Below are 15,380 nucleotides of genomic sequence, written 5' to 3' on the forward strand. Positions count from 1 at the left end.
AAATTTTCTTCTGGTTTGTCTCTTAATATATCTTTTGTCAGCTATAAAAGGTTGAAGCTGCATCTTGGACCCCTCTTCTACTAGCCTGATAAATACATTTAAAAAAACACCTTTGAAATCCTTACCACCATGATTAATCAGTCTCTTAATGGGGGTTTTCTGCCTCCAGCTCTTAAAACAACTGTGTGTTCTACTTTATTAAGCCCTCTTTAAACCTTACTGATCCATACAACTATCACCCTAATATTATCATAAAATGCTATTTAACAACCAACACATATGACAATAACAGTAATAATTTTCACAATTTAAAGTACGAAATATTAAAAATGAAAAAATAAATTCCAGATAGAAATGCCTTTTACAAAGCAAAGGTATTACTTAATACCTGCTTATCAATATGCTGAAAGAAAAGGTACCCAAATTACTTTAAAGGGCAGTAAATTTTATATTGAGTATCCAAATGATTAGCGCAAATAGAAATAAACTTATTTTCCAAATATCCACATACCGATCATCCAGAATCTGTCCCTGTATATAATTCTCTCATTTCTATTGATTCGGAAATGTACTTTTATTGTTTTCTTTAGTTGGGCATAAATCTTTGGGATAAGACCAGCGCACATACTTTTTTCTTTTGAAAGATAAGCTCAGTCGGATTCTATAGACACAGGAAAGAGGCTCTGGTGCTCCCTTTTCGCAGCCGCCGCCGACCCGACCTCGTCCCGCGGCCCCACGCGACCGGCTCGACGCTTTCGGCGGGGTGACCCATCGGGGTCCGAGCCCGACCATGCCGCAATCCGCCTCCGGCCTACCTCCTGCACCCGGCCCGAGACGCCCCGAGGACGGCCCCCGGCGAACATCACTTCCGGTCCTGGAAGACCCTCTCTATATCAAGAACTTTTGTTGTCTGGCGTCTCGCGCCAGCGTCTCGCGCCAAAGGAGCGCACCTAAGGGGCTGGCCCCTTAGTGCGCCCCTTTGTGCTCTCCTTTGTGCTCGCAGTGACTTACAACCGTTATATTCATGACTTTGTCTCTCTAATGTTCACATTATTGTCTGCATAGCCTCTCCCTGTGTCCCAATACCGTCTCCCACGTAACACCTGTGCACTCTCTCAGTGTTTGACATTACCTCGAAGCATCCTTCTGTACCCCCCCCCCCTTATCATGGAATCCTACCCCATCCCGCGCATCCATACCTCCCCTAGACCATATGTCCCATCTACACGCATCACCCCGCCCCAGCGCAAATCCCTTATCCCCATTCTGACCTCTCCCCTGACCCAATTCCTAGGCCTGACCACTCTCTCACTAGTCCTATTCAACTCACAATCCCTCTCAAAGAAGATTCCCATACTCAATGACCTTCTAACTGACTGCAAACCAGATATCTGTGCCATCACAGAGACCTGGTTCAAAGACACAGATATTGTCGATATTAACCAACTCCCCACTTTATCTTATGATATATTCTCAATTCCCAGAAAGAAAAAAAGGGGTGGTGGCCTCCTGTTTGCAGCGAACAAAAATCTCAACCTCAAACAGATCCACATCACTCCCCCAAACAAGTTGGAAATTGGTCTGTTCAGATCACCTGCTCTTCAAATCTGCCTTGTATATGCCCCTCCCACCCTGCTTGAAACTAACCCCTCACCCATCATTGAATTTATTGCCGACTGCATTAATGTCGACACCCCAGCCTTCATCCTAGGAGACTTCAATCTCCATGTTGACTCTGCAGCCTTATCCTCCTCATGTGATACCTTCCTCCATGCACTCAATGCTATTGGATACCAGCAAATTATTACCTCTCCCACCCACAAAGCTGGCCACTCTTTGGACCTGATTTTCATTAACTCCAGTGTCCAGTCCTCTTTCTCCCCATCTTGCACCCCAGTCCCCTGGTCTGACCACTACCTTATTGAAAGCCACTTTACTATCAACGCATCCTCAGTGAAGAAGAACCCCCGGTGCACCACTATAATAGCTAGAAAATCCTGCCCTAGTGATGAACTTGCCTCCGCCCTTTCAGACGCCCTGTCCAACTTAGACTGCTCTGATCCTGCCTCCGCACTTTCGTCCTGGTGCAACATCACTGAAGAGATAGCTAACAAGCTCTGTCCTATCTCTAAACGTGTTATAAACACCGCCTCAAAACACTCCAACCCATGGTATACCACTGAACTAAAAACATTAAAAAACAAACTCAGAAGCAAAGAGAGAATTTGGCGTAAGGAGCCTACCCCTCAGCTTGCAGACAGCTATAAAACGGCCCTGCACCATTACAGGATCTCCACCCTAAAGCATAAACGAGATTTTTATGCTGCCAAGATTCATGACTACAGGTATAATCCCAAAGCTCTAATTACATTTGTCTCCAACCTCGTTAAGCCCTCCTCACCCAACATCCCCGACTCTGAAGCTGATGCCAAGTGCAACGATCTTGCACATTTCTTTCAGAATAAAATTACGAATCTCCTCTCTAGATTCCCCGACTCTACCCCCCCCCCCCCTCCTGAGCTCTCCTCCCCCCTCCTCCTGAGCTCTCCTCCCCCCTCTGCCATCCTCTCTGTCTTTGACTATACTTCCTCTAAGGAAATAGAATCCATACTCAGAAAACTCAAACCTGCCTCACACCCGAGCGACACCATTCCCCCTAAAATGCTCCTCGCCATCCCTAACACTATTTCCAGAGCAATAGCTGACATCATCAACTGTTCGCTATCTACTGGCTCTGTCCCCGACACACTTAAACATGCAGTGGTTAAACCCCTCCTTAAGAAACCCTCCCTAGACCCAAAAGACCCTGCAAATTTCCGCCCCATATCTAACCTTCCTCTCATCGCCAAGATAATGGAAAGAGTAGTCAACTCACAGCTTATGGACTACTTAGAAAACCACAATATCCTTCATGCCGCACAATTCGGTTTCCGTAAGCACCTTAACACCGAATCCCTCCTGCTCACCCTCACTGACCACCTCCTTATAGGAATGGATAAGGGCAACAGCTACCTCCTTGCCCTCCTGGACATATCTGCAGCCTTCGATACCATATGCCACAATCACCTCCTTTCACGCTTAGAAGGCATTGGTATCTCCGGACTGGCCATAGCATGGCTCAAGTCCTATCTATCTAATAGAAAATTCTCAGTCAAAATCGGCAATGCAACCTCCACCTCTCACCCCTTGCAACAAGGTGTCCCACAAGGCTCCTCCCTCTCTTCCACCCTCTTTAACATATACCTCACTCCTTTATGCCACCTCCTAACCGAGCTCAAACTTAAATTCTATCTGTATGCAGACGACATTCAGATCATTATCCCCATCCATAATTCCTTTTCTGATGCTCTGAAGCACTGGGAAACCTGTCTCACCCCTATAAACGCTCTCCTAACGCTCTCCTAACGAACCTCCACCTCGCCTTGAACACTAACAAGTGTCTCTCCTCATCCTTTTCCCAAACACCTGTCTTCATCCAACCCTCCTTCCAATCCTTCCAACCCTTCTTCCAATCCTACTACTAATCAACCCTGTGTAAGAGACCTTGGAATCTACCTAGACAATCATCTAAACATGAAAAAATATGTGAGCTCCATTCTGAAAGACGGTTTTTACAAACTCAACGTGCTAAAAAAACTTAAACCCCTGTTACACCCCCAAGATTTCCGCACTGTTGTACAATCTTCCCTCTTATCTAAACTCGATTATTGCAATTCTCTATTCCTAGGACTTCCTTACGTGACAATCAAACCCCTCCAAATGTTGCAAAATGCAACAGCCAGAATCATTACCAACACCCGGAAAACTGACCACATCACTCCTATCCTGAAAGACCTACATTGGCTCCCCATCCCCTCTCGAATCCTCTATAAAACACTAACCACCATACATAAATCTTTGTTCTCTCACAATTCCCACTGGTTGGACATACCATTCAGCGCTGTCTCACTGAATCGTCCTACGAGAACAGTTCACAAAGGAACCCTGCATGTCCCGTCCTTAAAAACAGCACATCTTACATCAACCAGGGAACGAGCTATCTCTATTGCAGGCCCCACACACTGGAACTCCATGCCCACGATGCTTCGTCTAGAATCCTGCCCAATTAAATTTAAAAAGAAACTAAAAACATGGCTGTTCCAGCAAGCCTTCCCAGACTAAGCCCCTCTCCCCTCCCTACCTCTGCCCCAAATGCTCGCCCCCAGATCGTCCCGGATCCTTTGTAAATACTCCACTGATGCTGCTTCCCATTCAGTACATCTCTAATTTATAACCTGTTGAATTGTATTACCTAGCTTCTGTTAACCAGTTGCTCAGACCTATATCTTCTTGCCTTCTCTGTTGTTGTTATATTCCCCACCCACCGCCCTGTTATAATGTATTTTCCATTCTTTTGTTGTCATGTGAACTGGCATGATGTCTCCTACTAATGCCGGTATAGAAAAGTTATTAAATAAATAAAAATTATACATGCCCAAAAAAGTTGGAATTGTATAAAAAATAAAAGATTGAGTCAGTGATATTTGACCTTAGTTTGATAGAATCATCCACTAAAGACTCCCTTTTTTTTTTTTACTAAATGTAAGGCTCTATGCAGCGCTAAATTTTTCAGCCATAAGAACAGATTTGGGTTCTACATATCCAGACTGAAAGAAGGGGTTATCACAGATCAGAGACCATGGCAAAATGCAGACTTATAATGAAATGGTCCTAGTGCCTCGTCCCAGATGTAAACACAGGCTCAATCAAGGGGTAAGAAGTAAAATCTACTTGCGCCAAGCATCTAGAAACAAATAACAGAGTTCAAGTTATACAGAGAAACAGCTTGGTTCTCAATCTCTATCCAGTGACTGTCCAAAGAACAAGTGTACCAAAATATCATATTGCATAACTGGATGGCCTGTTAGTATTTCTTAAAATTTGTTTAGGCAAAATCATCCTTTTCTCTGGCCGTTGTCAGTAACTTAAAGGGGATTCGAGAGTGTTTTCCATGCCAAAGGAAAGCAGAAATCGCTCTATTAAGCTCCTCAAAGAAGTTATCTGTTATAGGGTAACTCAGAGAAAAGAATTAAATTCTAGATGTGATATTCATTTTTACTACATTAATTCTGATCAACAAAGATGGGGAAACAACTTCAGTACCTGAATGTAAACCGATGTGATATCTCAGATCGAACATCGGTATATAAAAATAAATTTAAAAAAAAAATTATTCAGATCTTTCCTAATTTGATGCAGAAGACAGAGAAAATGAAGTCTATATAAATTCCTTACCAGATAGGGTAAGGTAGAAGTATTCCACTAAAATTGAAAATGGAATTTAATATCTTCCAATTCCAGTGAGAAATTGAATGGGAGAACAATACTCAAATTCATTTAATTTATACCCAAAAATTTGACTATATTCTCTATAGAGTGCCAAGAAGTTGGGCAACGATATGAGTGGGTTCTCCAAGTATTGACACACATCATAATCTTATGTTCAAAAGTATCCACAGGTACATCCTTGCAGGTATGGATTGCTCTAGCAAAAGGCTCTATGAGACAATGGAGATAAAGGGCATCCTTGCCTAGTCCCTCTATTCTAGGATAGGATTTTAGACATTGCTGGGGAGAAGCCGTCTGTCGTGGTCCGTGAGCACCAATGACATAGGAAAATGTAGAAGGGAGACATTTAGGTAGAAAGCTGAAATCTAGATCCTCCAGGGTAGCATTCTCTGGAATGTTCCCTGTTCTGTGTGCAGGTCTCTAGAGGCAGGCGGTGCTCTGGAGTCTCAGTGCATGGATGAGACTATGGTGCAGGGAAGAGGGATTCAGTTTTGTAAAGAACTGGGCAACCTTTTGGTAAAGGGGAGTCTTTTCTAAAAGGACGGGCTCCACATTAACCAGGTTGGAACAGTTGCTCAGTATCGCATGGTTCAGAAGGATGTATCTTTGAAGGACACTAATGAAACCGTTAGGCCTTACCAACAGAGAGGTTCCAATAACAACAAAAGTAGTCTATGTGCCTATAAGTAATGAATCCCCTGAGTTAAAGAATTCCAAATTATCCCTGTTAACTGAAAAGCAGGTTATTAATACAAACAAAAACACACTTTTAAAGGTCTGCATGCCAATGCCAGAAGTCTAAGAAGTAAGATGGGAGAGTTAGTGTATTGCAGTAAATGATGAGACAGATATAATTGCATTCTCAAAGACCTGGTGGAAGGAGGATAAACAATGGTACACAGGGTACAAATTATATCGCAATGATAGGGAGGATCAATTTGATGGGGGGGGGTGTGACGCTTTATGTCTGGGAATCCAACAAGGTAAAGATCATCCAAGATACTAAATGCTCAATAGAATCTTTATGGTTAGTAATCCTGTGTATGTTGGGTACGAGTAGAGTGACTGGAGTATACTACTGGCCAAAATGTTGAGATGGACAATGACATGCTAAGAGAAATCAGGGAAGCTAATCAGTTTGACAGTGCAGTAATAGTGGGAAATTTCAATTACCCTAGTACTGACCGGGTAAATATAACATCAGGACATACTAGAGAGGTAATGTTCCGGGATGGAATAAATGACTGCTTGTTGGAGCAATTGATTCCAGGAGCTATTTTAGATCTAATTCTTAGTGGAACATAGGATTTGGTGAGAAAGGTAACAGTGGTGGGCTATTGAGGTTGTCTGAAAATAGATTCTTAGAGCCAACAACTATAGAGAATTTTATTTAAATGCTATAAAGTAATAAGGCATTATGGAGAGGTAGGGTGCTATGCAAAGCACCAGCATAAAACTCCCCCTCAAATGATTTTACTGATAAAGCATTATATAGCATTTACAGTTGTATATCTCCAACCCCTAAACTAGGTTACGTAATTGTCAAAATGTATGTGATTGGCTTTCTATTATAAACAAATAATCTGTCCATATGGTAATAGAATTCTCATCTCATATGTAAATGTTTTCTTGGAATTTTGCAGCAATAACAGCTTTGTCTATTCTAAGAATGTTTTCTATAATCTTAGCTGGAATGTCAGCTGGCCTTGAACTTGTTATAGATAAGTTTCTATGACCTTATGGTCCAGTTCTTTCTGCATTTTCATCTAGCTTATAGTGTCCATGTGTCTAGGAAAACAAGTACAAAGTGGTAGCAAGATAATGGCATGTTATAATGTTATACTTGTTAAAGGCTGCCTATGATAAGAAAAAAATAAAAAGCTTAGGGTGACAAGAATACTGACATGTCAGTGTGACATGTCAAAAAGTGTTTCACTGAGACTAAGAGCCTATGAGTACCACATCAGGGCCACTTGGCAATAGTGATCACAAGATCAAATTTGAACTAATGGCTAGAAGGGGGATAATATGTAAATGTTCAGTTCTAACACTAAACTTTTTCAAAACAGCCAAATGTTAAGATCAGGTTGATGGAAAGAACAGTAACATGGCTGCTTTTTATGTTTAAAGCTTTTTATTTTAATCAAGACTGATTATTTTTTAAAGTTACTATTTTCAATCTTTCTAGGACTCCCTTATCTTCTTTAAGAAGAAAATAGGGGTCCACTAGTGGGTGAGACATTTAACATTTTTTTTTTTTAAACTTGAACCAGGTATTACTAGATAAATATTTTGTCTTTGATTTCTTCTGTCTTTGACAGGACATACTGTTGCTAGAAACTGGATCGCATTAATTTTTCCTTTCAACTGTTTTGGAAAGTATTTGGATTTTGCTGTGAATGTGGATTAATATATACATAATGGGGCAGATTTTAAAAGCCCTACACGCGCCGAGCCTATTTTGCATAGACCCAGCGATGCGCGTATGTCCTAGGGCTTGAAAAAAGGGGCGTGGCCAGAGGCCTTCGTAGCGCCGCTAGACCGGGGGATCACGCGCCAGCACTTGGCTGGCGTGCGCATCCACGCCTGCCCAAAGGCAGGCGCAACTAGTAAAACAAAGGTTAGGGAGGGGTTTTAGGTAGGGCTGGGGGGGCAGGTTAGGTGGGGGGGGGGGGGTGGAAGGAAAGTTCCCTCCTAGGCCGCTCCAATTTCGGAGCAGCCTCGGAATGAACAGGGAAAGCAATTGGGGCTCCCCTAGGGCTCGGCACGCACAAGGTGCACTAGTGTGCACCCCCTTGCGCATGCCAACCCCGGATTTTATAACATGTGTGCGGCTGCACACGCATGTTATAAAATCAGGTGTAGATTTGTGCGCGCCAGTTGCACGCACAAATCTACGCCCGTGCGTAGGTATTAAAATCTGCCTCAATACTTTTGAAGAAATCATTTCTCTTGAATATCTGGAGGTTTTTTTTTTTAATTTTATTTTTATTGAAATTTGACCATAATTTACAGAACAAATGTTTATAGAATACAGATAGTAGTAATATCCATTTTGACAAGGAACTTTTCCAAACTTCACATTTATAATTATATATCTGTCATTCATTATAAGTAATAGGGGAGTCCAATACATATTGAGCAGTCAAAAGGAAATATATCTAAACCTTAATAACATTGCCAGATAGAGTGTGGTTCCTGAGCTATCTCAAAATACCGAAACCTATGGTTTAATTCAGGAATTTGAATCTAAGTATACAATTAGTTGCATTGGATCTTGAAAAATATATCTAGACTCTCGATATATTACAATACATTTACACGGGAAATGCAATATAAATGTTGCACCCCTAGTAATAACTTCAGGCCTCATTTGTAAGAATTTCCTTCTCTTATCCTGAGTAACTTTGGTCACATCCAGGTACAGCCAAATTCTATAACCATGAAATAAATTACCTTGATTTCGGAGATATAATCTTAATACTGTGTCTTTCTCTGTGGTAAACACAAAGGAGACTAGCAAAGTTTCCCTCGTTTTAATAACTGTGTCTAAAGTCATATCCAATAGTGCAGTAATATTCAAAGAATCTTCTTGCCCTCCTTGTTGTTGTTGATTTTCTTCCTTACTGTCTTTAATCCTCGGTATGTAATACATTTTAGAGATGGCCAGTATCCCTTCCTCAGGAAAATTCAGGATATCGTTGAGGTAACTCTTAAACAAGTCCCGAGGAGTCACTGCCTTCAACTTCGGGAAATCCTCAAGTTTGCTCTTCTGCTATCATTTTCCATTTTCTCCAATTTATTAAAGCAAATACTTTCAGATTTTACAAGATTATTTTGCACTTCTTCAATATTTTTAACTTTTTGCTCAATCATTTTCACATTGTTTTCCAAGGTTAATATCTTTGTATCAATAGTATAATACTACTATTCAGACAAGCCTTCCCATAACACTCGTCCTTGCCTCATCCTCCACGGACCTTCTCTTCCTAAGCTCAGATGCCTAAGCACTTTTTCTTCCGCTGCCTAAGCTATTTAATATATGTATATTAGTTTCATTAAATCTATGGTAACCCTCAGCTACTCTCCCCCCCACCTTCCAACCCCCCTTCCAATCCCTCATTCCTACCCCCTCCCTCGGAATACCTTGTTACCCCAAAAAGCCAACTCTTATCAGTTCTTACCAGTTTTGACACGTTACTCCCCATGCTTAAGCTGTATCCAAGTTTTTCTCTCCCCCTGTTCTATGTAAGACAACTTTGTCACTGCTTTTTGTGGTTGCAATGTAAACCGGAGTGATAATTAACTCTGTTATTTGAACTTCGGTATAGAAAAGTTATAAATAAATAAATAGTCTTAGTATGTTGTAAATTTTCTTTTAACAAACTCGTCAGAGATTTTATAGAGCTATCCATCGATACAAACATCTTCCATATAATATCAATAGTTATTTCTTGAGGTTTTACTAAAGGTAAAGTGCAAACAACGTGTACCTCCAATTCACTCCTCCCTCTAACCACAGGATCCCCGACTTTACCGTCTTTCTGTTGTTCCTCGGTCTCCATGCCCCCGGAGCCTTGCATTTCCAGGCTCTCTGAAAGAGACGCTTCACACACGTCCTTTCTCAGGGCAGATGCTTTCAAAGGGGTAGCTTTTCCCTCCAGCCATTCAGCTGTGGCATCTCCAGACAAACTGAAGATTTCAGACGATGGTTCCGGGGTAATCAGAGCGCCGGGGCTGAGGGATGTTTCCTCCACCTGGGGTCCTGGCGTCTGCTCTGTGTCAGGCGTTCCTGCAATTCCTCCCACCGGCAAGGAACCAGCAAACAAAGACTCAATTCGCGGCTGTCTCAAGTCTGCATTCAGCGTTGAGGTAACAGATAAATTTAAGTTTAGCCTTTCTTTTTGTATGAGGCATAACGAAGGAAATAAGTTGAGGAAATCTCAGAAGGAAAGGCAAACTTCACAGGAAACCGCGGAGCGAGGTTGCTCGTGTCCATTCTATGCAGCAGCCATCTTGGACTCCATCCCATGAATATCTGGTTTTTGTGAGCCTCTGCATACAGCAATTTGAAGACTCATCCTGTGTAGTATAGGTTGATAGCATAGTTCAGTTGTTAGAAGACACAGCTGCAAAGCTTTGTAACCCAGACCTTTGTCATCATTATTATCATCATCACCTACTCCTTGCATAACCTTTAACTTCTTCCTCCCCTATTTTGTCCATCCAGTGCCATATAAAGGCAAGGAAATAGGGTGGGGAATTGGGAACATATGGATCATGTATGTTGATACACAGTTTTCTATTTTTAGCATTTTAACTGTGTTGTGCAAACATTTGATGATAGACCGCACCTTGAATACTGTGTACAATTCTGGTCGTCACATCTCAAAAAATATAGTTGCGATGGAGAAGGTACAGAGAAGGGCGACCAAAATGATAAAGGGAATGGTACAGCTCCCCTGTGAGGAAAGACTAAAGAGGTTAGCACTTTTCAGCTTGGAGAAGAGACAGCTGAGGGGGGGGATATGATAGAGAGGTTTAAAATCATGAGAGGTCTAGAACGGGTAAATGTGAATCGGTTATTTACTCTTTCGGATAATAGACATGGGGGCACTCCATGAAGTTAGCATGGGGCACATTTAAAACTAATCGGAGAAAGTTCTTTTTCACTCAACGCACAATTAAACTCTGGAATTTGTTGCCAGAGGATGTGGTTAGTGCAGTTAGTGTAGCTGTGTTTAAAAAAAGGATTGGAGGAGGCTATTAATTAAGTTGACTTAGAAAATAGCCACTGCTATTTCTAGCAACTGTAACATGGAATAGACTTAGTTTTTGGGTATTCGCCAAGTTCTTATGGCCCTGGATTGGCCACTGTTGGAAATAGGATGCTGGGCTTGATGGACCCCTGGTCTGACCAAGTTTGGCATGTTCTTATGTAGATTTATCTTCAGTCTGTTGCTAAGAACCAGTGTATAAAGCAAGAGTTGGCACAACAGTACTATGGGGTAATTAAAGTCGTAAAAAAAATTTACCCACAGTGCCAGCTTTTTTTCCAAATGCCCTCGGAGCCCATTTTTTGTTTAAAGGAAATTTGGATGCAAAATTAGGGAAATGAGGAAGTGTTAAAAGCAATAGGGATATGTTTCCTAAGAGTTTTCAGATTTTCAGTTCCTGTTATTAATCTGACTTCTTACATACTATGGCTTTACTTACAAAAGCATCTGTTTATTCTAATGGTTTTTTATCCCATTTATCCTTCTCATGCATTTCACATTGTTAGGATTTTCCATTTGACATCAGTTATGCTGAACATTGTTATAACTGAATTTTTTCTGTTTAATTACAGGTAAGACTTCCAGTAATCTAAAGTATTATAAAATATCAGATGCACCACTTGCACAGACTAATAACTGATTCTGTGTGAAATGTCCTATTAATATGAAATATGGGAAACAAGTGGTTGCATAAAATAGAACAGAGGTAGGGCAGCTCTGTTCCTTGAGCGCATCAGCCAATCAGGTTTTCAGGAAATCCACAAATATTCATGAGACACATTTGCATGCACAGCCACCATTGCGTGCAAATGAATCTTGTTCATGTTCATTGTGAAGATCCTGAAAACCTGACTGGTTTGTGGCCCTTGAGGACGAGTGAGGTTATCAAATTTGCAGATGACACAAAATTATTCAGAGTAGTTAAATCACATGCAGACTGTGATAAATTGCAGGAGTACCTTGCAAGACTTGAAGATTGGGCATCCAAATGGCAGATGAAATTTAATGTGGACAAGTGCAAGGTGTTGCATATAGGGAAAAATAACCCTTGCTATAGTTACAGGATGTTAGGTGCTACCACCCAGGAAAAAGATCTAGGCGGCATAGTGGATAATACTTTAAAATCGTCAGCTCAGTGTGCTGCAGCAGTCAAAAAAGCAAATAGAATGTTAGGAATTATTAGGAAGGGAATGGTTAATAGAATGGAAAATGTCATAATGCCTCTATATTGCTCCATGGTGAGACCACACCTTGAATACTGTGTACAATTCTGGTCGCCGCATCTCAAAAAAGATATAGTTGCGATGGAAAAGGTACAGAGAAGGGCAACCAAAATGATAAAGGGGATGGAACAGCTTCCCTATGAGGAAAGGCTGAAGAGGTTAGGGCTGTTCAGCTTGGAGAAGAGACGGCTGAGGGGGGATATGATAGAGGTCTTTAAGATCATGAGGTCTTGAACGAGTAGATGTGACTCGGTTATTTTCACTTTCGAATAATAGGACTAGGGGGCATTCCATGAAGTTAGCAAGTAGCACATTTAAGACTAATCGGAGAAAATTATTTTTCACTCAACGCACAATAAAGCTCTGGAATTTGTTGCCAGAGGATGTGGTTAGTGCAGTTAGTGTAGCTGGGTTCAAAAAAGGTTTGGATAAGTTCTTGGAGGAGAAGTCCATTAATGACTATTAATCAATTTTACTTAGGGAATAGCCACTGCTATTAATTGCATCAGTAGCATGGGATCTTCTTAGTGTTTGGGTAATTGCCAGGTTCTTGTGGCCTGGTTTTGGCCTCTGTTGGAAACAGGATGCTGGGCTTGATGGACCCTTGGTCTGACCCAGCATGGCAATTTCTTATGTTCTTATGCCTCTAAAATAAGGGCAAGCAAGGTAAAACTGAAGTTAGCAAGTTCATCAAATTAAATAGAAAAGGCCCAATTATGTATAAGAAATTTTGAGCTATAACCAGAGGGAAATAATGCAAAGAAAAATGATTTTCTGATAACCACCTAACTTGTCTGCTTTCCTCAAACATTTTTCTTCCTTTCCTCCTCATTATAATGTGCTGTAAAATGCATATATAACCACTGCTTTATGTCCACTGCTGCCCATTTTATTATCTTTCTTTCCATGTTTTGTAATGCATCTTGAAATAGTTTGCTTGAAAGACAAAATGTGAAACTACATTTTCCTAGTTCTGTACAAGTTTGTTTTACTGCTACTAGGAAAAAGAATAGTGCTGATACTGGAGAGTGATGGTAAAAGGTGAGCACAGAGTTAATAATGTGTTTGCCTACTCTCAGGACAGAAGAGAGAAACCACTGGATCACAGCAGAAAACAGATTGGTGTATAAAAAGTCTCAGAGAAACCAGATCCTCAGGTAAAAAAGAAAACAAAAAATAAAACCCTCCCCACGACATGGTGGAAAAAATATTCATTGTGCTGAACTAAGTGCATGCAGGGAAAGGAGAGTGACTTCTGGGTTCTGAGATGGCGGGCTGATTAAGACTGAGTATAAATCTGTCTTTCTCCCAAACTCTCCTAGAGTTAGGAAACTTTCTGCACAGAAAGGATGGCAGATGCATGCAATAGTGTCTCAGTAGAGGTGGTGAAGAAAAGAGCAACAACAGAATTCACAAGCCTTAGTTGCGAAGAAATGAAAAGAGAAGTCAGATCAGCTACGAGCCTGTGATAGTATACCAGGAATTAAATGTGACAAACTAGCTGGTGGTGGTGGCCTTATTTGCCAACGTATTCTGTCTTCCTATGAGTCCTAATTTTTCATCCCTTAAAACTGTGACCATCTTGTATTAACCTCAGATGAAGGAAGCCAATCTCTCTGCATATTTTAGGATTGCAATTAACTCATCTTAAGGATCCAAGGAAACACCCCCACTGTTTAAAAAAATATATATATATATATGCTTTTCACTGTAAGTTATATAATTACTTCTCCTCAGCCATTACTCCTCCAAAAGCTACAGAAACCAATCATGTTTTCAAGTGACATCTAAATGTCAACAGTTTCTTTGCAGGACAGAGGAATTGAAGTAACAATGGGATTATGTTAATTTAGCTTTATTGGAGAAAATAATCAGAAGGTCTTCTGACTAAGAATATAGGCCTACTGGGCCTATATCTTTGTAATTTGCTTCTTAAATACTCGGAACCCCTTCCCTGCAAGGTCTTTACCATACGAGGTGTTTGTGTGTCTGAAGCTGAGAATTCCTGAAGAGAGAATCTTTTTGGGATTGTGTGATAGGAAGGTATTGAGATCCAGATAATTCTTTGCAGTTGATTTATGGCACTAGGGAGACAGTTGTTATGATATCAAGATAATACATGATTGTGGTTAGTATTTTAACTATATCACTATTAAAAGTTTGGTTTGAAATGAGCTGGCTAGTCATGCTTGAGTAATACTGAGAAAACCTGCCAGTTCTATATTACCTATTATTGATATTTTATATTTGGGTGATAGTTATTATTGGGGGCTGTTAGTGTTGGCAGTAGCCCATTGTTGGAATTATGATGTCTTGTGTTTTTTTTGGGGGTTTTTTGGTTTTTTTTGCTTTGCTCCGTAATGGTGGAACTAAGTCACAATGCTTTGTTTTGTTTAAAGTGATGTTTTCAAAATTGTATGGGTTGATTTTTGGAACCCATTTTGAATGTTTGTGTAGAGAAACCTGATATAAAAATGAATAATTGAAATTCATACATACATAAATAAATGCAATGTGAATCCATGGAAAATGCTTACCCCTCAAGAAAGAAATAAACGTGTTTATACGTATCTGTATATATTGTATATGTATACATACAGTATATATGTGCATGCATATATTTAAATTTTTTTTTATTTGATAGGTTAGTATTTTCCATTGATTCACACAGATGGATTACATGACCTGTCGTATGCTGTTCCAAGAACCTTTCCAAATATAGATTTCTAAATTTTAAAATGCTCAACTGGCAGCCTGTTAGCATCCATTCACTCATTTTTCTTGTTTAACTCAGTCAGAAGTTTCTCATATTCACTCATTTGCCAGCACATAGCACTTGTATTCATTATGTACATTTTTGTTTTTAGTCTTGTAAAGGTGAATTTTAAAAATGATACGCATGCCAAGACCGGGAGATGGGCACACGTGTATCTCTTTTTCACGACCACCCAATTTTATAAACTGGCCACAAGCACAAAATTACCAATGCAGGAATACCTCACACTGGGGGGAAAAAGGGGGGAATGTGGGTAGGACATGGGTGGGCCCAAGA

General features: G+C 40.6%; 1 protein-coding gene across 9 annotated transcripts in view; it reads left to right on the forward strand.

The window, feature by feature from the left end:
* Positions 1-15,380, forward strand: part of IL6ST (interleukin 6 signal transducer) — a 247,773-nt gene that overhangs the window by 119,435 nt on the left and 112,958 nt on the right. For 8 of the 9 annotated variants that reach the window (XM_029576964.1, XM_029576954.1, XM_029576992.1 and 5 more), the window contains one exon: positions 13,408-13,485. The exons of the other annotated variant lie outside the window; for it this stretch is intronic. In XM_029576964.1, the coding sequence (XP_029432824.1) occupies positions 13,408-13,485 (78 nt within the window). The remainder of the gene's footprint in view (positions 1-13,407; positions 13,486-15,380) is intronic. 9 annotated transcript variants of the gene reach the window in all.

This window comes from Rhinatrema bivittatum, chromosome 1 (genome assembly GCF_901001135.1).
Source record: "Rhinatrema bivittatum chromosome 1, aRhiBiv1.1, whole genome shotgun sequence".
Taxonomy (NCBI): domain Eukaryota; kingdom Metazoa; phylum Chordata; class Amphibia; order Gymnophiona; family Rhinatrematidae; genus Rhinatrema; species Rhinatrema bivittatum.